At 33.1% G+C, this 26,100-nt stretch overlaps 2 protein-coding genes across 3 annotated transcripts in view; both read left to right on the top strand.

Moving 5' to 3' along the window:
* Window positions 1-1,803: 1,803 nt before the first annotated feature.
* p23 (cytosolic prostaglandin E synthase) lies at window positions 1,804-13,055 on the top strand. The gene is made up of 6 exons (XM_088237736.1): window positions 1,804-1,981; window positions 2,850-2,939; window positions 9,014-9,161; window positions 10,444-10,555; window positions 12,126-12,191; window positions 12,815-13,055. The coding sequence occupies exons 1-6, from the start codon at window positions 1,968-1,970 to the stop codon at window positions 12,886-12,888; spliced, it is 504 nt and encodes a 167-aa protein (XP_088093862.1). The 5' UTR covers window positions 1,804-1,967; the 3' UTR covers window positions 12,889-13,055.
* Window positions 13,056-15,785: 2,730 nt separating this feature from the next.
* The window catches only part of RhoGAP15B (RhoGAP_ARAP and RA_ARAPs domain-containing protein RhoGAP15B), a 30,752-nt gene continuing 20,437 nt past the window's right edge, over window positions 15,786-26,100 (top strand). Inside the window, exon 1 of one of the 2 annotated variants that reach the window (XM_088237735.1) lies at window positions 15,786-15,907. Coding sequence is in view for 1 of the 2 variants with exons in the window: in XM_088237734.1 (XP_088093860.1) it covers window positions 24,162-25,783 (1,622 nt within the window). In the remaining variant the exon portion in view is untranslated. Of the gene's footprint in view, window positions 15,908-23,499; window positions 25,784-26,100 lie in introns of those variants that run through there. The other variant, XM_088237734.1, reaches the window with a different exon arrangement.

The raw sequence follows: 26,100 nt of genomic DNA, 5'->3' as shown, positions 1-26,100 counted from the left end.
GAGAATCTTGCTTCGGAAAACCCCTTCGGATACATGGAACAGATCAATATCCAGAGCGATGATGTTCAGCATAGCGGTAGCCCTTCCAACAGGCATAATCATAGGCAGGTTGGTCCTGTATATTGGAATATGAAACAATCTATGCTGACACTGTCTTGGGTAATTATCAGGAACATACAAATCCATGCTCATCATAATCTCAGAATTATCGATCATACCGTGCAACAATCGATAAAAATGGGTAGTCAAATATATATATATGTATAGCCAAGCATACCCTGGAGAAACTCAGTAGGGTAGAGCCAATAAGGATAATACCCGCACTCTCTCATGTAGAGATATCTCAGAAACTTCTTTTGGATTTTCTCTATCATAAGAGAGTACTTCAGTTCATGTGGCCCCCAAATCATCGAGCCACTCTCGAGCCTACTTCGCACCAAGGAGTTGTACAGAGTTCTAGGTACACGGATATTTTTGAAAACCCTGGCAGTACGCAGAACAAATCCTAACATCTTCAATGCATTACCACTGATTGTCTCTATGTGTTCATGAAATGTCAGGGTGCTCACAAATCCAACGCCCAGATCCTTAACATTCGATGTTCGTATCAGATTCTGGTCATTCATCTTGTAGTGAAAATAGAGTTTTTTGGGCCCGAAATGAAGGACGTGACCGAACACTTGGAAACATCAAACCTAAGTTTGTTTCGCCTTCCCCATTCAGATATATTAGATATATCCGCTTGGAGAAGACTCAGAAGTTGTCACCTTTAAGAATAGTTTTAAGTCATCCGCAAACAACAGAAAACGCGAGTTCAAAATTACATTTTTAATATTATTCATGAAAATTGAAAACAATAGACCCAGGTTAGAGCCTTGCGGGACACCCAAGAAAGTATGAAAACACTCTGACGTGAATAGACCGTAGGAGACGTAAAGTAACAGTTTACAGAATAAATTCAATGTGGGCTCCTTTATAAAAAGTTTGGAACAGTTACTATATTGTTTTCGCCAATTTATAGCAAATGTGATAAAGATTTCAGAAATATATATTATTCAATATGATAGAACAAAATTAGAATATTTAAAAACAAATTGTCAGAGCGATCGGGTAAAATAGTTTGAAAATGAACACCAAAGACAAGAAGGTGCCCATTTTATACAGCATTTGTAGTATCCCTCTAAGAATATCGTAATATATTTTTATACAGATTTAAAAATATGTAAATATACCGTTTATATATAGGTCAACCAAGAATTGCAGATTCATCAGCGGTTATGTTCCGTTTTTACGCGAAAATTCCGATCGCAAAAAAAAGGCTCAAAAATCATTCCGCTAGTCTGTCAATCGATGGTTTAAAAGTCCTCCTTATGAGTTTAACTTGTTCCAGGGAGGACTATTTGTTATTTATAATAATGTTTTATAGGTATCGACCAAATCCACACCACATGGTAAAATTAAGGCGGATTGACATTTATTTTTATTTTGAAAAATAAAATAAATACAATTAACAAAATGTAGGTAATCTAATCATGTACTCTCTGTATTAATAAATACATAAATATATGACATGAAATATTGAAGTATTACATGAAGTATTACTTTGGTTGGGGGACACTTAAAAGTATTTTACCCTTATTAAAAATTATTCCCAATATCCCTATGGGATGACAGCTATTCACCAATTTATTTCCGATTATAATATCGATATCTATCATTATCTCATCCCTACTTAGAACTTCACTATTGTACGAACTTCATAGAAAAGTTAAGTGCGTGCAGTTGGCTGCTTGATTCGAGAACATAGCCAATAAAGATAAAGTAAAGAATAGTGAAAAATCCAAACCAGTTCCAAACGGAAACAAACCTCCTGTACCGGCGGTCGATTGACAGGATCTTCGAGTTCTCTTCACAGCTTCTACTTCGGCTGTTCCTACGTTGACTCTTCGAGTTCATCTATTTCAAATATGTCGACTGAAGGGTGAGTGTTTATTTATCAATTTATTGTGGAGATTCATTTATAAATCGTACGCACACCCATTGTTATATTTTCACCAACGTGTTTTGCGGTCGGCCATTTTATATTATTCTATTGATTAGAAGCGTCTAGAATTTTCGAAATGTTCTTTTTGCTTTAGTAATTTCATAAATTCTGCCGCCTTTTTATGACAATTTACCTTTACATTTTTTGTGTATTTTCACAAAGTAATGTATTATGGCAATGAAAGTTAGTGCAAGTAATATAACCTAAATCCGGCGGTAGCGGTGAGATCGCTTATTATTTTAGTTTTTAAATGTAAATTTGAACACCTGTATCTAGTAACCTACGTGAGTTTAAAATATATTGTTTCTTCCAGTGTTGTTTTAATATTGGTAATTTTATGGGCGGATCCGTGTAGACGTCGTGTTCGTGTATACTACGACAAGGTTTGACGAAGTTCGAAATAGTACTTATTTTTTTAATAGATTTTTCACGTGTTTGACGAGTATAATGCTTGTCTCATTTGTTAAATTTATATGTATCAATATATTATGTGTAGAAGTTAGTTTCCCTGTTCAAAGTGTGGAACCCTATATAAAAGTATTAATCTCTTTTTTATATTAGTCTTTAAAAAACAAATTCGATGCATATTCAGTCTCAGTACTGAGAAGCTGTCAGTCTTATCAACAAGTAAGAGTATAAAAACTAAAAACAAATCCTACTTTAACCTCTAAAAAAAAATAAAGTTAAAATGATCATTTATGAGAATCAGTTTTATGTTTTCCACCGTGTAAGAACCCCATATTTGATCAAAATAGTTTTGTTTTTCAATCCACACCTAATACATATTGTTTTTGTTTATCCATAGCCCAGTACTATACCCCCCATCTGTATGGGCACAGAACTCCAGAGCTGTGTACCTAACAATGAACATTGAATGTAAGGATCCAGAAATTAAGTAAGTATACCTTGCGAATATTTGCGTTTCAGTTCAATTATTATTATGCGTTGTTATTGCTATTTAATCTATGTACATGTCTCTGGAACACTATTGAAATCGATAAATAGAAAGTTGAAAAAAAAGTATCATGTAAAATAAATAAATAATTAGTTAAATTGTGCCCACGTAAAAGGGCATTGAATTTTGTGAAAAAAAGCATTGTTTTATTTAAGCATGTAATGTGTCATGATCCACAACATATAAATAATCAAGTGTTTTAAATAAATGTATGAATTTATTTTGTTAAAAAGGTTAATTCTAAAATAAACCCCGCACGAGCATTACAGCCGCGCTCCCCAAATTCAGCAGCGAAAGAGTTACATACTTATACAATATCTAAATAAGTCTTGTAAATAAAATGTTTTTATTTCTATCGTGATCTATTTTGCCAGTTGTATTTAAGTACCATAAAACTAGCAAAATAGTTTACGATACTTTCTATGATACCTCTATATCAATGATCTTCATGAGCGTACTATAACTTTTTGTAATAATGCGGAATGTTGCATACTTTAGGGATGTATTGATGATTTTTGATCAGGTATTGATATCCCCTGTGCACTATTTTCCAGTTGGTGTTTATTCTTTTTTGTATGCTCATTTGCTTGAAGCGTATGTAAGCGAACTCTATGCTTATCGCAATATGTTTTATAAAAAAATCTGAATTTAGAACTTGATTATTCTACCAACAGAACTTTTACAAATATTGAAGCAATCCACTCGGTCTATAAATTAATAACTAAACTAAACCGCTTTTATCTTAAAATATCACTGGATCAATAATTTTTGCTATTTTGTTGGTGTATCAACACAGTACACCACGTGCTAGACTTTAAAGTTATATAATTTTGCAGTAATTTAATGACTGCGGTAATTTAGTTGACTGCGGTAATTCAATTGACTGCGGCAATTGAGGGTTAGTGATATTTTTATAAAATGTAAAAATCAGTAAGAGTAAAAAGTAATTTTCTATTCAATGTTATTATTATATTATAACAGGTTCTTTAATTTGATATCAAAGTTACGAAAACATATTTTGTTTAAATTGTATGTCTTTAATTGCAACAAACTTAATAAAACATGCAACACATTATGTAGGAATATGGGAAATTACATGACAGTAATTTATTTCGTTTGTAAATAATTACAAGCTCTCCCTTCGCGTTCATAAAATTATACAGCTTTGATGGACAAGCATCATAATAAAGCTAGGTGTTACTTAATGGATAAATATATTTTTTTTTACACTGGGTATTAGAATTTTAAATAAATGTAGTTTTCATTTTATAAGGCAATTATTCAGTATTGGGAATTTATGAACACGCACTAAAATGTTTTCACTAAAGATTAAAAGTAATAGGTAACGAAATAATTTAAACCAAGAAAAATATGTCACAGGTTCATCAGATAAAACTGGGAGAATGCAAAACCCATCTGATTAGGAATGTTCATGGATACTGTATTATATTCATTACAGTATTTCCAAGCGTTTATTTAACTTTTGACACATGGGCGCCTATAAAGTTCCGTAATTATTGACAGGCAACCATAGACCGAAAAATGCAATACTTCATGTTTTTTTCATTACGATAGTGAAGCGACATGTTCTTTTGCTCCGATATTTATCGATATCGATGTTTATTGAGCCTACTTATACAATGAGGATTATACAAGTTGATTTTTTCATGAAAAAATATAAAATGTGAATTAAATTAAAACTAGAAATTAAAAAAAAAAAAATTCTATCGAAAGCCACAGTATTTTTATTCGCTTAATAATGAATACGACTAATTTACATGAAATATAAATCATCAATATTTTGAAAATATCAAATATTTATTAAAAACTACTTATCGATTTCTGAATACGCAATTGTGATGCACGCCTTAGCGGTCAAAGCTCTACGCAACTCTGGAAAGAGGAGCCAACGCTATCTAGTATTATTTGTCAAAGTACAACAAGATACAAAAAAAACTCACCCCGTTTCAGATGCCCGATTGACTCTGACCAATAATATTGGTCTGTAATGCTGATAGTCGATCCACTACACTATCACATTAAATTTCTGTGTGAATTTCCAAAGAAAACGGCAGTGAAAAATATTGATACTTGTAGGCTTACAAAAGATAACTTTAAATTAATTTTATTGTGAAAAATCGTCGAATTCTTCCTTATATGAACTGGAATCATCACTTGAATCCTCAGTAACATTAATTGTAAATTCTCCTGTATTAACAATGTCAAACGCAATATCACGATCCCAATCAGAAAATATCTTCTTCTTTGTGCTTTCGACGACATTTGCCCAGTTTTCAGGCGTCACATTAGTACACGCATTTTTAAGAAGATCTATCATTTTCTTAGCGGTAAAAGGAGGAGTTGTGTTGTTTCTAGCGGCATGTCCTTTGACTTGTGCCCAGATAAGCTCAATAGCATTGTATTGACAGTGGTATGGGGGAAATCTGAGAACGATATGGCCATGTTCTGCTGCCATTTCATCGATCACGTACCGTTTTGGCTGTTTTTTTGTTTTCAGTATATCCAGTAACTCTATTTTTCGTAAGGACTCGTCCACATCCTCCCCATTGTCACGGAGCCAGTTTATGATAACAGTTTTTCTATTGGCCTGCGTTGGCATTTTATTAATTTGAGAGTGATAGGGTGCATTATCAATAAATATTATCGATGGCTCTTTGAGTGATGTCAGCATTTCTCTGAACTACTTTTCATACACGTCCGCATTCATCTCCTCATGATAATCTCCTGTTTTCTGGTATTTGAATGCTAATAGAGCGTCTGGCATAAATCCTTTTTCTGCTCCCGCATGGCAAATGATGAGGCGTTCTCCTTTCCCCATTGGCACTGCAGAAGCGGAGGCAGCAGTGTCGTCAGTCGAATTTTTTGACAGCGTATGATTCGCATTGAGCCAAGTTTCGTCTGTGAAAACCACATTCGACCAGTTTTCTATTTTCTTCGCTTGTCTTAAAAATTGACATCGAGACAAAGCAATATCATGGCGCTCCATCAATATTTTTCTTTTGTCACATTTTTTATATAGAAACCCAATCTGCTTTAACACCTTTGCCAAAGAAGATTTTTGACCACGAAACAAGCCACTATTTTTTAGAGATTCTACTAGTTTTTTTAATGTTGAAATCTCTTTTCTAAAGTAATAGTCGTATATATGACGGCGAATAGCATCAGCGTCAAAACTGTCAACTGCAGTCACTTTACGGGGCTGACGTTTTTTCTTTGGCGTAGATAGCGTGTTCTGTTCCATGCCGCTTCTGCCGTAGCTTTCTTTGGTTATTTTTGCCACTGTTGGAGCACTTATTCCCAATGCTGCTGCAACACGGTCTCTAACTTGCGTCACTGGTATAAGAGGTCCGCCATTACGACTTTCCTTTTCAAAATATTCACAAAGGCGCAGCACAAGCTCTCTCGATTGTCCTTTAAGCACCATACCTTTCGGCATTATTTTGTAAGTATAAAGCTCACGGGAATAATAACAATCAATACGGAGGAATATAAATACTCAACTCGACGTATAAAAAATGTGAATGAACTCTCAGCGAACGGAAATGTAGTTACTATATAGCACGGGCGTCTCGTTGCAAGTGATTGCGAATTAACGCCGCCACTGCGTCATTGGCGACGGATTGTGTCTATGGCCAAAACTAATTTGACAGTTCGTCAGAATATATTGAATTTTAATGGCGCCGTGGTCGCTGTCATTTATTATTGTCGCCGACAAACTGACAGTGTCGCGACTCAAAATTTCTCAATTTACATTACGACAATAAAATAGTCCTATGCATATTTGGGTTTTCTGTAGCTCCTGCACCCAATGACAAACTCCAATTAAGGAGTTTATCGAGACTGCATTCTTTTGTAAAGAAATGATGTATTTTTTGCAATATTTTTTATTGAATGAAGACTTTAAAAAAAAAAGTTTTACTACAGCGCTTTCGTAATATAAACTCTGCTTTAAACGTCTGGGTATGTTTATATGCTACAAAATGTTGAGATTAAAAGTTTTTTATAAATAATGTCGATTTTTATGAGAAATCGATTCGGTAACGCATTAGGACAATCCCTAATCGACACATAATCGAGCTGTCAAAAGTTAAATAAATGGTTGGATAGAGTATAATTGCTGTATTTATTCCAATGAAAGATATTGACAAAAATTCTTTGTAAATTTGGATGTCTAGTCATCAGGAATTGCATAAGGTGTACAACTTTGCTTCAGCCGTTTGTTTTCTGAAATTCGAAACTTTATTGTAAAAAAACTGGTTATACATTTATCATTTAAAGTATTGTCCATAGCCGGCCACTACTTCCTCCCATCTTTCAGGCAGTGTATGTATCCCGCGTTGAAAAAACTAGTTATCTTTTAAAGCGATTCACGAATCAATATTTTTTTTTTACTTTATAAGACCGGAAGTGCTGGTCAGCCAGGGCGTGTGCCATTGACCGAAACAAGCGATAGTCAGAGGGAGCAACGTCTGGAGAATACTGCAGGTGGGGTAGGACTACCCATTTCAATGTTTCCAAGTATGTGTTGGCCACTTTTCTAACATGGGGTCGAGCATTGTCATGCTGCAAAATCACTTTACCGTGTCTCTTGTTGTATTCTGCCATCATAAGAAAGAAGGACGTTTCTACATAAAACAAAAAACAGAGAAATTAAATATTATGTAACCCGGAGATTGAAAAATTAGCTGTGTGAAAAATACTACAAAAATTAAGTATATTATTATGCGACAGTATGTATTATGGTTTGCCCTAACAGAATATATATTAATTTTACGTTATATATTTAAAAATTAACATTTTCATCTTCTTTTTAGTAAAAAAAATACGAGAATTTTTTTTATACTTCAATGAAAAGACGTTTCTAGCTAGAAACGCCCTTTTTATTAAGTAATTAAGTAACCATCTTTCTTTTTTAGTGTTAATATGCCAATTGATTCTACTCAACTAAATAAAACAGACGTTACTGGCCATTTACTGTTTTTCAAACTAGTAACGCCGACCTAATAATCAATTAACTTCGTAATTACCAGCAGATCTTAAATTTAATTTAAAACGAGTAAGGTACATTCATTTCTGATGTTTTTAAAAACGGAATAGAAGAAAAAATAAGAATTTTAATCAGTCTTTAATAAGTCAGAAACAACCTTTTATATTTAGTTATCTTCAAGACTTTTTGCAGTTTAGTCTCATTTATTAGTGAAAATAATAGGGCTGTGTTATTTTAGGAAGATAGATATATTTTTAGTAGATGCATATTTTTTCCTGATTCTGAATATGTATTTAACTAATTTTCCAAAAAATGATAGATTTTTTCTTCTTTCTTATGGCAACAGTATTGCGGTCGTTTGTTATATGCTCTTTTAATGCTCGACTCAAAACGCATTAATTACATTCGATAATGATCGTCTGTGATTGTTTCGCTCTGTTTTTACTGTTCATAATACACTTCGCCAAACTGGTCTCACCGAATACAGAGCACGACCTTAAAGCCATGAATATTTGGTTTGGCCGTCGACATGGAAGCATGGTCAAAAAACCCACATGATTTTCTGCGCTTGGGGTTGCCATAATGGATCCATTTTTCGTCCCGTCACTGTGCGATGCGGAAATCCCTTCCATCTTTGCCTTTTAAGCAACTCTTCACAAGCAAACAAATGCCGTTCAACGTCTCTTGGTTTCAACGCATACGGCACCCAATTTCCTTGCTTCTGAATCATTCCCATGGTTTTGGGGCGTTATGAAATTATTTGTCAAGTTTATGATTAATTTATTTCAACCACTACTTATTTCTATAGCCATATACAGGAAAATGGCGGAGGCAAAGTTGTACACTGAATATATTATCATCCATGTATTTATTAGTTACTTTTTATGTTATAATTTGTGTTCTTCATTTTTGCTGTGTTAGGCAGCGATTAAATGAAATATTTGCATATGTTCATTATAATTATTATTATAAATTTATTATTTCTCGTTTTATTTTTCTGCAACAGGTTTCTGAAAGAATCTCTATCTTTCAAAGGAATTGGGTTACCTGATAAGAAAATATATGAAGTCACTATTCCCCTATACGCAGAAATTGTCCCAGAAGAATCCAGTATACATAACATTGGTCGATGCATAGAGCTCATCATTGCAAAGGTACACTATTCACTTACTTAAACTGATGTTTTGATCAGTGTACTGGCTGGCGCGTTCGCAAAACTCAAACGCATTTAAAATCTACAGGATGTTGATTTAAAAAAAAGTTATTTTAAATTTTCACCAAATGTGCCATCTTTATTGTTTATCAATAAGTGTTTATACATATTTTCTCCAATACAATTTGTACCGTGCATTTAATTTACACTATTATTTTTTATTGTAATGAACACAAAATATTGAATAAAAAAATATGCTTGTTTAAAAATAAATAAATATATGACTTTTTATTTAGTGATTGTTTTTTTTCACTCTAATCCAAAAGAGATTTTTAAAAACATTTAATATAATATCAAGATTTTTAAAATCAATATTCTGTACAGTAGTGTAAGTTTTGCGAAAGCGCCAGTACTAGATAATTGGCGTATATATGATTTGATTAAATGAAAATATATTTATAAACCAGTGTTTTTAATCTATAGCTTGATACATAAACACCGAATGCATATTATTATATTTTTCTAAAAAGAATCACAGTGAAATTCAGACAAACACAGAAGCATCCTGTGTATATTGTATTACCATATCAGTAGCAACTAACAAAGCAATAAGTCAATAATGTCACTCTCACAAGCGTGTCAGAGTGCAAGAGTGACCGAGATCATTTTCATCATGCATATGCCGTGCGATGTCGTACCATGGTCTTATTCATAGATACTACACAATGCGTTGGTGTAAGTATTACGATTGCGCCAGATTTAAAAAATCCACCAGTAGCTCAATGATGGAAGTGATATTTTTAACCTGTGTTTATCGTTTGTTGTTTTTTAATAACGGTGAATGGTGTGGTGTTAAATATTTATTTAAATCATAGCCCGTTGCATTATTATTATATTTATTTATCACATCTCTGGCTATTTTGAATCATCACAACCAAGACTTTATAATTGTATTATTATATAAAATATTATATTGATTTAACCTAATCAAAGATTCAATTGCCACAAAACTTCATTTTGAAATTCATTTATTCAATCAATTTATCATTGGCTAGTAAAATTGTTTACCTAACACATTCTACGTGTATTACAAAGATTTAAAAGTAACTATTTTTAGTCTCTCAACATTTATTATTATCCTCCGCATTTCCTTTTCATCCTTAATTGTGTTTGTAATCCCTGCATCTTATGTTTCTTCCTGATGATTTCTCTGTCCTTTTTTATATTTTGTTTTAGAATAAAAGTAAATTTTTAAAAAATGTTTTATTTTTTATTTATTCCAGGTTGATAAGAGTGCACCGTTCTGGCCAACATTAACCAAAGATAAGAAAAAATGCCACTGGCTTAAATTCGACTTCAGCAAAATTGAAGACGAATTTGAAAGCGACGATGAAGGTGAGGACTAGTTATTATTATAGTAGTTTAGATTTTTTTTTAAATCAGTTAGTTATGAAAGTGAAAAATCATTGAGTAGACTATAGGGTTCTCAAAATGGATTCCAGATTGAATTTTATCTCCTAAAAAATAAACTCATCAACTCTGCACAGGGGGAAAATCTGTATGATTTTCATAATATATCACTCCACAACTGACTCATAATTATATTTCATGTATGAATATAGTTGTTGTGGCTGGATGCTTCAGAAATGCTATATGGAGAAACAAACATGCTGAAGAAAAGCAAAGTACGAGTTTATATAACCTGCATCAGACCTGTCATGACATACGGCATTGAAACAAGGGCTGACACCACTAGAGCAAAAAGCCTCCTAATAACGAGTGAAATTAAAAGTTTCCGACTGAGACAGAAGAAACTCGGAAATATGAAGAATCGGCAATACCCGTTAGCAGCAGAACCCACGGAATACCTTAAAAAAAATGGCTGTACAGTTGGACGTCCGCATCCCAGGAACAGGCTCCGAGCAATAACAGGATGCAGTCCTAGAGAAAGCAGAAGAAAAAAGAAAATACAGTGGAACCCTTGTCTATCGTTTTTAAATAAACTAAGAATGCGGAAATAAGAGGTGTTAATACACAAGGAGACACGATTGGGTAAAGATACCGTCCTCCCAATCCGCATTGCCATTGGCAGGTTAAAATTATAAAAGGACGCAAGTTTCAGATATAAATGAATGCATGTAAATAAAAATAATAAGAAAGTTGAACAGAAACAAAAAAAAAACTTTATTCCATTGGATATAATCTTTCATTGACATTTGATTTTTTTTGCTATGTTATTTCCAATTAAGCAAGTCAACAGTATATTTTTAGCTTTGCAAATGACTTTTTTTTGTCAATTATTGAATTTGCATAGTAGTAGGAATTTTTTACTCCTTTAAAGATTGGGCATGTTTCTGAAAATGAAGGTACAGGCGATGGATCCTCTTCACCGGCGCCGTCAGCAGCAACAAACTTATGTTTCTCTACCTCTGGAATGAGCCGTCAAACATTTAGACAAAATATAATATAAAAGTATCTTTACGCAGCATAGTTAAAAAATTAATGCGGTAATGGTGACAGAGAATGAGATGCGATCTATTTTTGTGTATTTTATATTAATTTAATTTGGGAGCTAAAAGAAATAAATGGCACATCTGGGAAAACCATTATTTGAGGAATGACCGATATTTCGCTGTATTCTATCTCATAATTGGTTATGACCTATGAATCGGTTGCACATAACTTATTATATTTCATCAGCTTTAGTTTCACTATATGGTCAAAGTTAACCCCTCACAGGTCTCCCCCCTCACGTCTTAAAGATATTGGCTTAGGTGAAAGCACTAGTTGTTCAAAAAACTAAACCACTTTTACTTGGTGTTTTATATGAAAATAACTATGGAGTTTTATCAAGTAAAATCTACAAAAAAACAACATTAATTCGTATTGATTTATAATCTAAATCTCCGAGAACTTTTAAATAATTTTGTTAATAAACTATTATAATTTGTTTTTCTTTTTATAGCTGTATATGGTGGTGACGAACAAAAGAATTTGGGAAGCTTGATGAAAGCAATGGGAGGTTTAAAAGGTATTTTATTTATTTTAATCATGGTTTCAGGTGTCACTATAAATTTTAATTAATTAGTTTTTCTGTTTTTATAAAGAAATATTTGCATTGAATGTTGAAGTATTTGAATAAATTACAATAACACAAATATTTTTTTATTAAAAAAATATTTAAAATCATAAATGTTATTAAAAGTTTATATTAGTTCTTAAGATGTATGAACTTACTTGAAAAAGCATAAATATAATAAGCAGAATGGTGTGAATATTACAGTGTGTAAAGTGGCCACTTAAACCAGCCAACGACAGGTCATAAGCCCTGTAAATGCCTAGACTTCCATATATTCCTTCTCTAAAATGTTCTCCGTCTCTGTTGTAATATGTTCATCGGAATATTTCCATCATATAACTTACTATTATAAAATTGTAATATAGTAGGTAAAGCGGGGTTTGAGCCTTCTGAACTCTGATTCGCAACACTTCCATGGAACCGCAATCTAACTTGAACCAATTATAAACAATTCAAAAAATATTTTCTTATTGTGCTCTAATATTATTTATCCATTTTAGTTACCATTTAACCGTCTCGGTTGGTACTGGGATTAGTTTAGGATAGATTGAATAGTTTTTTTTAATTTATTACAGAAACTGAAGATAAACCAAATCTCTTTGATGTGGGTAGTGACTCGGATGATGAAGAGATACCAGATTTGGAATAATAATAACTATTGTGATTTTTTTATAATTACAAATGTAAGAACTAGTTCTAATTTAAAATTTAATGAAAACTTGTTTTAAAATATTTACTATAACCCATTTTTGTAGTGATGTCTTGTACAGCTCCAACAATGTTTCTAATTACTGAAAATAAATCTTTTCTAAATTACCTGCTGTTTTATTAAAAATAATAAGTTTGTTACAATTTTTCAAATGCCTATACAAATTAACTAGAGTTATAAAATATGAGCTGAACCCAGCGATGCTTTACTATTGCTAGGTTTGAGTATATAGATTAAATGAACACAATTGAAAGTTTGATTTTTGTGTTTTTTTTTAACTGAGAATTTTGTTAAATAGGTATTTGAAGATTGTTTTTCTGTCACTGCCTTGCAGGTGCCTCCTCGAAACTATGCGAAACTGCATATCTGACCTTTTATGCCTAACTAAAATCAACGTTTCGCTGTTCCTTTTTCCCTATCTCAAAATTGAACCGATTTTGTTATTTTTTTAGACAGAATATCAAAATAAAATTTTCTGTATTGGTACGTCTGGCATTTTTCAAAAATAGTTATCATATTTGTTTTTTTTCCATACATATATTTACATAGAAATATAATTACAAAAATACACTTTAGAAAAAAAATCTTAAAATTAAGCCATAACATATCGTGCGCCCAAAGACAGCTGATAAAACTGGGCATTTTTACAGGATTTTGGAAATATAGGGACACGCCAATGGTAAATACCTATAGTGTGTAAAAAAATCACTGTTCTAGACCACAATCCAGGGAAAAATTACAGGAATACATTTGTATGAAGAAAAGTCAGGCCGAGTTTCCTCTAAAGATTGAACACTATTAAGTTTACTTACAAAACTTTATAATGATAAACATAAAAAAGATTGTGTAACTTTTCATTTGTAAGTAGGTACCTAGGTACTTGTTTATGGTTGAATTCTAAAACTTGAAATAATTCATTTTCAAATAAAGAATTATTTTTGCAAATGTCAAACTGCTCTATTTACCAACCGGGGTGCACTTTTTATGTAGGAATACAATTATCAAAAATGTTATTTTAGTATTACCAAAAATCCAGTAAAAAGAAATAAATGGGTAGAAATTAAAAGGAATTTAAGGAAAACATCTGATTGGGGGCCATAAAAAACAAATGTTGTTAACATAAAAAAAAAAAACTTAAAAACAAATATTCATTAATTTTTTTAGTATGTACATTCTACTCTAATGTAGCCCTGGTTATGATAAATTTATTTATTCATACAAATACATATATCATAGAACTAAGAATAATCCAGAAACCAGTAGTTTTACATTTTGACCCATTAGTTTCTTTGTAGACATCGCTCAGTACGCAACTCCCGGTTTAAATTCAGCTATCCCGTGTTGTGTCGTTTTAAAGTGTAGACATACGGCTGGGATCTTAAAGGAACAGGATGGGATCATATTTTATGTGTAAGTAACAAACGCATATGTTTGTAGCAAATGCGTTACTTAAAATTTTATTATTTTTCCATCTGTCATACTGTCAAAAAAAACTTCCAATTTTTGGACGCTCCTTTTTTTTATTATTTGAAATTTATAAACCCATACGGATTACATTAATTTGACTTTTTTTTTTTTCTTTTTTAAATTCATATTCAATAGTTAATGATAATATTGTTGACATCTTTTGTAAAGGTTGTCCAAGTCTTTTGTTTGGTTTTGTCTGGAAGTTTATTATATAATTTCAGTCCCCGTTTTATTAGTCTCGACTGTCCTTGTCTTGCTTTATAATGTCCTATATGATATTGTTTCGATATTCTCATATCGTGATGTTTACTTCAATTTTTTTTTCAAATTTTAGTTTTATATACGGTTCTCTATAAGTTCTTTGCACATCTAATGAGAGAATTAATGCAAATGTGACCTCTCAGATTAAACCCCGTGGTGGACATTTGCCTGAAATTTTCTTTAAATCATCAAATATTATTTAACATGCCATAAAAATATCCACTTTATGTAAAAATAAATTGTTTTATTTTTTCAGTTCAAAGCTCATTAATTCACTTCCTCTTCTTAAATGACCCTTTACTTATCTACTCTGTTGTGTCAATCAATGTTTCCGCGTGTACAATAAGATTTTAGAGAAATTAACAAATTTTTTTTTCTTCAAATATTATTTGATAATTATCTTACATTTGTGTTATTGTTATATTTTTCATGATCTGGTAACATTACTCGGCGACTTCAAATATGCGCGCGGCGAAAGTGGAGCAGAGTAGGGGGATTTTTGTAAACAGTCCGATGTATTCAAATATGATTCTACGCCTCCTTCTGGACTATTCTTAATTCTATGACATATATATTACAAAATTTTTTTTTTATTCGTATTGAAGGGAAACCAGAGAAAAATAATAATAAAGTATCCGTAACTCAAGGCCAAGAGCCCTTTGTTGAGTTCGGATACAACATAGTAAAAAGTGGAAGCGTGTACATAATTAAATAATAGCAAAAATTAAAAATGATTACGTAAACATACATTTCAATAAACATCTGGACAACACTCTTAATAGTATGTAAATCTATGCAATATCTTGCAGCAGTTAAAACATTTACTCTCCTAACTTTTTTCCACAGAAAATATTATATATACCCATGGCAAAGCCCATAATTTTGATAAAAAAACTTATTATTTATATTTAAAAAGTCGTTATTCAGTCTATCGAGGACTGGACACGCATACGAACATTGCCTTTTATTTATGTGTATAGATTTTATTATAATATATTAACTTAATAAGACCAATTACTTACATTTTGCAGGTGAGTTTGACTATGGTTAAACCGCAAAATTTAAGGAATTAATCAAAACCAGGAAACTTGCAGTTGCTTGTTGATATGCAGCGGGTGCGAGAGTGAAATACTATAATTTCCATTTCCTTCAAATAAAATGAGATACAAAACAAAGGGATGACATTCTAAGGGACCTGAAACATCTTTGTTGCGCTACAGTATTGAGAAAGGTTATTTTCACAAATTGTTAATTAGATAATTAGGAGTTTTTATTTGTGCAATTTACAGAGTGGTACATAAAATACAGACGAAAAACGGACAAAAATTATGTTAACATTTTACTTATGGTAAAAGTTTTATAATGAAACTTTCATGGCGGTTTTCAAGAAAGGCGTTTTTTTAATACCGACTCCGATAATTCTTCTTCATTATTTTACAACAAATTAGTCAATAATGTATTGATTTAATCTCTTTGATGCTTCCATTTTTGGAGGAGTTCTTTGTCTTTTTTAAAAAAGTTTTATAATTTCATAAAAATGAGTAGACATTTTTATACTTACCTCTTCGTTCATTCTGTTATGGCATTCTTTCACCCCATTCGTAACCAACCTCTTGCATACTTAGTAACTAATTTACGATCTTTCATACCCATCGCTATTGGTATCTGTAATTGCTATAAGCTTCATTCATGCATTATTTTTTCCTTTATAAGGTCTTTAATACCATCATCCCACCATGCATCACCTATTTTGCCTGTCTGCGACGCTATCCCGCATACACTCTTGGCCGATTCACACAGACATGATTTAAATCTTTCCCACATTTGGTAAATATTTACTTGTATTTCATCCTTTCTTAAACTTTCATATCTTAAAATCCCGTTTATACATTCTCGACTTGCAGCTTTTTAATTTTGGCTCTAGATAAAGCTGTTGCAGTTTTTACTCGTGAGCGCCATCCACGAAATAGAATCTCTCTTGTTACAGCAAGAAAGTGATCAGATTCCTTTTCAGCGCCCCAAAACACGCGAGTATCAGTTGTATTATCGTCCTTTCATTTCCTCTTTCCCACATCTATTGGTTAATCCCCCTATGATTAAAAATGGTAATCGAAACAAAAAGGTTCTACTGAAGACACACTTCAAGCAAGCTTTTTCCATTTCTATTTGTGCTAGAATCACCATAAACTCCTAGGGCTATTTTGGGGCCATCTTGGGCTTTCAGATCACCGGCTAGAATTATTCTTTCATTCGTTAATTTTCCTGGCGCATACTTCCCTCACGTTCTTCCAGAACTCATGCTTCACATCTTCAGTTGCCGAGGGGGACATATTCAATAATCGGAACAATTGTACATTTATACTTTCAAACTCGGATGTATTTTTTTCTTCTGCTCTTAAAAATCACAAATACTCTTGGCAAATCTTTTTCTAATGAAATAAAATTTTGCACACCATTCCGGAATTTCACAGTGAGTGCAATGACAGGTTTTTTTTATGTTTCTTTGGATTTGCTGTGTTTATCTAGTTTTGTCAGTAAGTTGTACTCCAGTTCTCAATCCTACCTACATCAGCTGACCTGCATTGCCTCGCCCGCCGGCCGCCATTACAAGTACATTCAATATTAGGTAACCGTACCAGTGTTTGGCCAGTATGAATGTTAGTGATTTAATTATTGGACCTCGGGTAGCTATTGATTCAATAAACAAAATACTTATGAACCCTAGTAACAAATTTTCGAATGACCAAATAGCTAAAATTATCCCAAAAACGAATGAGATACTGGGGATAGGAAAAATGCCGTCAGAGATGGTGGCAAAAACTGCAAATCTCAAAGTCTTTATCTTCCACCGCAAAAACCCATAATAATAATTGTGAAGCTATTTCAGAAGAAACTGAATTAAATTTTAGTACAATAACAGAAAGCAATGCAACTACTCAAGGCTCATGTCAGATGAATCTACCATTAAAAATATAAGTTACTAGGTGGTATAAACTTCATCATCATACCCCATCCGCACATGGCAGTGTGTAGGGCATTACATTGGTACGTAGACGAAATGCAGCATATCATTGGTGATACTGCAATACCTTGTAACCTGTTTTTTTTATTTTTTGTGAAAATGTTTCACTGAAATAAATTCATTGTAGGGAGTAAGAGCCATTAGTTTTTAATTATTGCTATTTTTACTCTTAATAATGATAGTTATTCTGATACACCAGCGGTATTTTTGGTTGATTAAAATCGTAAGTAATATATTAACAGAACGCTTTATAGGTTCCCCTGCTAAAAAAATCCATTGATAGTTACGTGCGGTATTGCAGTGTCACCGACCATATCTCAGTTAGGTGACCAGTCTACGCTTCAGGAGTCGGTCGAGGGACAGTGAAGTCTTAAGATGTATACCTTTCAAACAAATACTTGTTTAACTAATATTTTGAAAAATATAAAATAATGAAACAAAGTAGGTATTTTAAATTTTCTGAACCCATTATGTATTTTTTTTCATAAACAACCCTCTAATCCAACACTGAATTTTAAAAAAAGATAGCAAATTTGGTTAAAATTTAATATAACGTTTTTTAAAATCAACATCCTGTAGATTTTAAATGCGTTAGTGTGAGTTATCTGAACGCGCCAGCTTAAGTTAAACCACCAGTATGTACCTACTAGGTATGTAATATGTCAAAAGTCACTAACTCATCTTGACAAATTTTCCATCATATCTAGCGGATTGGAATGCCCTCTAAGCGGGAAAATTTTGTATTTAACGGGATTTTTAAGATGACGGAATTCCTGTCGGAATCGAAGAAAAATATGATATAAATGACAGCTGTCAAACTAATTTTATTAGTGATGGAAATTACTGATCACTGATCAAATCGATTTTATCAGTTATTTCATGCAATCATGAAACTCTGTTTCCGAAATTTTATATAAAAAACGAAAAAACAAGCCTATTATAGTGCATAACATAATTGTTCACCAAAAAATGAGACATTTATACTTTTTTCATGAACAACATCAAACGAATAATTTTTTTATTCGATCAATTTACATTGATCAATTTGTCTCATCTCTAACGTTTTTGCAAAATGATGTAACCTTGTAAGAACGTCGTTAATAATTAGGTTTATTTGAGTTTTTTTTAATTTTAAGGCTGATTTTATAAATTAATGTTGATTTATGTTTCAAGAATTATAATAAAAAAATAAATTAACACGCCAGATACAAATGATTTTTCGTGTGTTAATATAAATAACTCCTTTGACGTTACTACAAAGTTATGTCGTTGCTTTTTCTGACAACTGTCATTCTATAGTAGGGCCAATTTGACACTTCATCAAAATTCAACAACATAACCTTGTAAGGGCGGTAATAAAATATGATTATTTTTTTCGAATTTAGAACTGCACAATTGCTTAACTTTTTTCAATTACGATTACATATTTATTTTAATAATGACAAAAGAAGGTAATTTTATGATTTACTTTCACTAATAAACCATTCTAAACATTATAAACTTTTCTGTTCTAAACTTCGTTATAATGTAGCACCTTTCTTTTTAACCACTAGGGATGTTACCCAGAAAAATCGAATGTTTATAGTTTTGTTAAATTATGTACTTATCTTGTTTTGTTCCTTAAATTCACGATAGAAAATAATAATGAGACAGGGATTCGACTTATGATTTTTAAAATAAAATTACAGTACCTAAAAGTACTTTTTCATAGCAACTGAATTCAATTCACATATCCCAGATAGCAATTTAAACTTGCCTCAAGCTTGCATCAAGTTTGAAGTATAAGCTTGACCCAAGTTTGAGATTGCAACTCTGTAAACTTGAGGCAAGTTTAAAGCAAACTTCCTAGATACCATCCAACAAAGTTGCATGATGTTTGTTTTTTACAAAAAAAACAAACATCATGCAAGTTTGGATTTATTTAGCAAAAAAAAAACAAAAAACACGTAGCTTCTTAAAAATATTATTATTAAAAAAAATATCTTGTTATTATTACTCAGTATATTTATTTTGAATAAATAGTAAAAATTACGGGCTATTTTTGCCAAGAAAGTCAGATGATGTGATGTCAAATAATTCATGTCAATTGACTGGAGATCAGAGTCCGGTGCATTATTTTGTCTCTCAACTCTGAAACAAATAAATAAAACTGTTTTATGACTTACTAGCTTTTCGACTAGCGGGATTTCTCATGGTAAAAAGTATTCGATATTCAAATGAAAATTTGTTGCAACAGAGGGAAAACATTATGGGAAGGAAATATGGAAGTCGAGGTATTTACTGGGCTCATGTACTGTCATTGGCTGGTTGAAGTGACCACTTTACAAACTGTGTAACATTAAGCGTTCTGCCTATGTTTAAACATCTTCATTTCCTCAACTCTTCCATCTGTTAACTTTTGTGAAGTATAAGAGCCTCTGGGTTTAAAGTATTGGTTTATTATATCGATATATTATCAACAGCCTTTTCGTTCTGTAAATAAAACATAATTCAATCAATTCAATTCAATAATAGTATAATGTTTGTGATATTTAATCAGTTTAATTGTAAGCACTATGCAGTGGATGAGATATTAATATCATACTTACTTTTAAAGAGCTCTTGACAAGACGGTTGTGTCGAGTGACAGTGCAGCAAAAACTCATTTTTAATGTTTTTTTCCTCAGTGGCATATCAATAGTTTATCCTTTAAACTGAGTGTAACGGACGGTTAAAAAATGTGAATAAAATATGCAATAATATAGTTAGGGCCCCCGGTATCTGTAGGCTAAATGTTGGACCTACAATAAAGGATGAATATTCCACTTTCGGGTCTGACTTTAGCGATACCGGGGTACTATAGAGTAGAAATTTTGTGTTACAGGCCCTAAAAAGGGCCTGAATCTAGACGTTTGACCAATTATTGCCCTAAAATGGGACTTTGCATTTGTGTAGACGAGACTAAGGACTGCCTTAAAAAAGGCATTTTTGCAAACGAAACTAATGTTTGCATTTAGGCATCTTGTAATTGATGTGGCGCGTGCGGCGGCTCCCAGCGAAGTGACCGGGCCGAGCGCCGGCACCTCCCTATATGCACTTTGAGGGAGGCGCGCTGGCCGGGTATAGTGGGAGCGGTATTTCCCCCCCCACTCCCGTATTGGCCTAACGCCGGTTCGGACGCAGGTAGCGGGAGCCCGCAACACGCCCTATATAATGTGTACATTTGAAATAATAAATATTGAGTTCACCTCGAGACATCACGTTAGTCTGATCGTTTCATTTCGTCACCCCGCCCGACCTCCCACTCTATTACTGGATCTACACCTTGGACTTGACCATCGCTTCACCCCAGGACTAGGAACCAGTATCTTCCACCGACCTACGCAGTGACACCGGACTTGAGAGGAATTTCGAGACTTCATAACTTTCGGGATTTACGACCCCGAGAGCGACGACGGCAGCGATACACGGCCAACACCTACCCCTTGCTACAGGATTGTGGAATACAGTCCAAACTGTTACTTGTACAGTACACTGAGTATTAACACTTCGATGGTCGAGTCGGATGAATCTCACTCACATGATTAAGGTTTCAGCTCTTATACTTCAACGTTAACAGATGGTTCCTCGCTTCATCGTCAGAGTCTAAATTGGAAATTTCTTCAGCTTTTTAAAAATGTTTCCCCATACTTTCAAAAGTCGTGCTTTCCCGTTTGTTTCTGAAAATAAAATAAACAGTTTTACTTCGCATAAATGTTTTAATGTAATCAACATAAACACGACATAAACAGTTATAACATGACGGATCAGTTTCAGTTATAGAAAAATAAAATACATATCATAAAACATCATTCAATCAATTATGTTTTGATGCAATGACTTACCTAATAGTATAATGTTTGTGATATTTAATAATTAATCAGTTGAAACTGTTGTAAGCATTATGCAGTGGATGAGATATCAATGATGGTAAAATATATTCAAACTTACCTCAAGAGAACTTTGGACAAGGCGGTTTTGTCGGATGACAGTTCTACAAAAACTCATTTTGGTTGTTTTTTCCTTGGTGGCATATTAACAGTTTATCCTTTAAACTGAGTATTAATATTTAAACAATATTAAAAGTATTAAAAATCACCCAAATAGAAATGCCTGATTAATACTAATTTATTGGCAGCACTGCGCACTAAATCTACATATAATTAATAATTCACAGAGTAAAACGGGGATTTTTCTATGACTGGAGAAGTGTTGCCAATCTGAATGTTATTTGGAATTAACCACTGTTTTAAAATAACTAATTTAATTCGGCGGCCTCTGTGGTGTAGTGGTTAAGACATTTGACTCACACACGGAAGGTTCTCGGTTCGATTCCCGGTGAGGACACAAAAATTAAAAATGATTTTTCTTATGACTGGGTGTGCCGTGCTGAAATTCATCACTGCAAAAAAAAATATCGATCTTGTAAAAAGTCCTGGGATTAAATATAACTGTTAAAATAAAAAATAAATTTAAAAAATAATTCTCTCCATATTTTAATGTATATGGCAATGTGTTGATCATCATTCTATGACTTTCGTATTCTGAAATACCGTTATTGACATAACAAGTTTTCAGCAAGTTTTGGCAAAAACTTGTCTCTTCAAACTTGGCGTAACAAGATTCCAGCAACTTTTGAAAAAAACTTGTCCCGTCAAATTTTCTTTTTCAACCTTCCATCAATCTTAAATCAAGTTTGTACCAAGTTTCACTGCTATCTGGGATAAAACAAATTTTATTTTACATAAAACGGATATTTTTAAATCCCGTTAAATAATGTTTGATGTTTTGAAGATAATGTCGGTCAAATGTTCACCACAGAGTTGTTTAATCCGAGATCCAATTTTCATTAACTCTCTCATATGATGAGCAAAGTAGGGTAAAATAATTTACTACCCTGGCAACACTAACGAAATTTACATTTTGTTTCTTCGACAATCTGACAGATGGAAAAATAATTCAATTTGTTATATCCACATTCATTTGCTAATTACACATGAAATGTGATTACATCCTGTTTCTTTAAGATCCTAGCAGTATTTCTACACTTTAAAAAGACACAAAACAGCATAGTTGAATTCAAATCAGGTGTTGCGCACTGAGCGACGTCTACAAAGAAACTAATGGGTCAAAACGTAAACCTACTCATTTATGAGTAGTTTAGTCGCCTTCTGTTTGATGTGCGTATGCGGTTTCTGGACTATTCTTAATTCTATGGAATAAATAATGAAAGACATTTAGTTTCAACTCTTATCAGAATAATGAAACACGGGCTCTCGCATTTTTACGACTTAGTAACTATTGACCAGACACCAGACAAACGTTCTTTGTTCTTTGAATTTTAATCCTGTGGGAGATCTTTTTACTTAGGGTTCTCGGACAATAAATAATTGTTTTGTTTATTTAAAATGTTCATTATTATTATGCTGGTCAAAAAGTAGAGACAAAAAGAGAAAAGGTCCCTTTGTTTTAGTTTCATATTCAACTTTATTTTTTAAAAGTATTAAACATTTTTAAATGAACTTGTTTTAATGACAGTGCATTTTTTCAGTTAGGCCTCGATTTAATAATTTGATAGCATGTACAGATATATTAAAATATAAATTAACAGATACATCAATATCAATTGACCAAATTTTTACTATTATTTAGAAAACAGGGCTAAGGAAAAAAAACTTTTTTGGGAGAAATAAGTTACTTTTAATCTGAAGCAGGTGGAAACCGGAATCACAGATTATATAGTTGACCGGAATCCGAATGACTAAAAAAACAACATCAGTTAAAGCTTTACTATTTCTGTTAGCATGCTATTCAACTGAAAAATAAAATAGCAATAGTCTTATCACTATTGTGCACTTTTACGCTACGCACATTTATTGCTTTACTGTAGTATGTGTATAATCTCTGACTGTAGTAGTCTCGTAGTCTGTGGCCTGTGGCTTTACTCGCTTTACTTCACTTTACTCGACTTATATTTATATAGTACAAGTACTTTACTTTTTACTTCGAAAGTTTGGCGAGGCGAGTTCGAGAGTTTGTTTCTTTTGTTTACCGCCGTTGCCGTTGCGGCGATAATCTGTGCCCCGCCGCCTTGTTTTATCTTATTGTACAACAAAGTTTACGAGATATTGTAATAACTTTTCGATGATTTGTACAGTGAAATTATAAACATCTTGTCTTTGAAATATAAGTCAAAGCTTTCGAAACCACGGTGTTATGACTTATCTTCCTTTAGTGTCGTAAGTGACCTAAGTGACAACTTTTTTAAAGTGTAAAATTTCGCGGATGAAGAAGAATATAACACATTGTTTTTAACAAAAAAAATAAGATTAGATGATGTTCCTTTTGAATATCTTTGTGATAGTATTATCTTATCAAAAGTACGAAAGTACTGACTCATTCGTAAATGTTAAATTAATGTAAAGGCAAATTGACATTTACCAATATGGATGAAAATAGCTTCCCCAAACCCCTTCCCCGGAGGAATCTGCAAAGTAGTGCTGATGACGGCCGAGATGTGGGACCCACCAAGAAGCCGGTCCCTCTGCCACGCTCTAGGGACAAGGCGACCTCCTCTGGTCTGCTGGGCTCCCCGGAGCCGCAGATATCCAACGACATCGGAGACAAGCTTCACAGTGGACATTCTTATGTACGAGATGTTAAACAGATGGCAGGAAATAAATTAGAGCGCACTATTAAAGGGACCAAAAGAGCCAAGCAGAAACTACAGGATAGCGTTCGCAATTCCACTAAAAGCGTACGTTCTAAGGTTACCCGTTCATTTGGGGAGAAAACTAGCTTAGAAACCAAATCCAAGAGTCCCGATTTCGTGACCTTAAGGAAGGACAAACTAGGAGAAACGGTGTTAACGGTTCCACATCAAGATCGCTGTGTTTCACTGCCTGTTGCAGACATGGGCCTGTTTGACACCATTCAGTTTAACTCTCCTCTACAAGACCAGCACAAATATGAACCGATTAACCTGGATACACGTGATGTGTCTCTGTCTTCAAGTTCCACCCCTTTCCTAACACAACAGTCCTCTTCTGACACAAATTATAACCACGAGTTTTCTTCTACATCCAGTTTTCCATTAGCTTCCAGATTGAGCAATACGGATACAAATAGTAATTCGAACACCGAAGATCAAACATATGACCTCCCCAGAAGCAATTCTCTTGCAGTAGAATCTTTGTATGGAAATCTGTACCATTCTTCGGAAAACGTTTCCGCCGAAGGGTCAGTAACATGTATAAATCCCATTTATGAAAATAAAGAAGATAATTCTTCAACTGCAAATGACAACATAATTGATTTACTCATTCCACAAATCCAAAGGGCAAGGAACAATTCTTACGAGAATTGGAATATAACAAAGGAAAATGTTGGAGATTCATTTAAAAACACGAGACCTAGTCAAAGCATTATGTTAGAATTTGATCCATTGCTAACCAATGAATTGCCCACTGTTACTCAAAATGATTCCTCATCTTCAAACTCATTAATGATCGATAATAGTTCTGAACACAATTCTGATGAATCTGATAGCGACTATTGGGGCAATTCCGTCTCCTATTTGAGCCCTCCTACTCCTCCGGAAAGAATAGATTCTTTGCCGGATGAGGTTGCCACTAATGTAGTTAGATCTGCTAAAGCCGAAACCCCACGTTGCCAAACAGAGTGGTTTTTAGATTCACCGTCCAAAGGAAGCAATGAAGCACCTAACACCCAAGTTGCCAATAGAAGTTCTTCAGTTATGGAAATGTTCTCCAGTATGCTAAAAATAGTCCCAGAGTCAGCGTCATATCTAAAGAAGAAAATCGATCCGGAGAATAACAGTGTTATTCCCAGCAAACTCATTTTGCCTACAGCACTTGTTCATCATCGAGGTCTGATGGTTCGTTTCCTGCCGAGAGGTATTGATGACCTACTAAAGAAGTTTCCTTTACGAACTTGCTTCCTCTCTGATCATAAATTGACATTTTACCAAGAAAATTATTCGGCTAAAGAGGTTTATCACATGAAAAATCTTTATTCTATTCAAATTATCTTGGCTCATAATTTCAAGTAAGTTCTTATGATATTTTTTTGTTCTGCCATTTTGATTATTGCAGTATCTTAGTTTCTAATTTATATTGCTATGACCCATCACGATTTTCCCTATCAGTAATCTATTCTGAAATTTATTTTGTATTTAGTTTGTTCTCTCCCATTCTTCTATGCATTTAGGCACCTTCGAGAAGGCTAACAAGGCGTGTCCTTTCTGCCTTTATCAGACATATTCATAATTATCTCAATCAAATTTAAAAACTAAATTAAATTTACTATGGGTTTCCTTTTAATTATTTATAGTGGATCTTTTTGCAAATATCAAAAAAGTATTA

The sequence above is a fragment of the Micrasema longulum genome, unplaced genomic scaffold (genome assembly GCF_059751315.1).
Source record: "Micrasema longulum isolate JH-2025_06_02 unplaced genomic scaffold, ASM5975131v1 h1tg001778l, whole genome shotgun sequence".
Lineage (NCBI taxonomy): Eukaryota > Metazoa > Arthropoda > Insecta > Trichoptera > Brachycentridae > Micrasema > Micrasema longulum.
The sequence above is the reverse complement of the archived record's forward strand: the minus strand, read 5'-3'. Positions and strand labels throughout refer to the sequence as shown.

What these genes read in the sequence shown, in the direction of transcription:
- p23 (XM_088237736.1), top strand. An exon ending in TAGAGCTCATCATTGCAAAG is followed by an intron (nt 9,162 to 10,443) that starts GTACACTATTCA and finishes TATTTATTCCAG; the next exon opens with GTTGATAAGAGTGCACCGTT. An exon ending in ATTTGAAAGCGACGATGAAG is followed by an intron (nt 10,556 to 12,125) that starts GTGAGGACTAGT and finishes TTCTTTTTATAG; the next exon opens with CTGTATATGGTGGTGACGAA.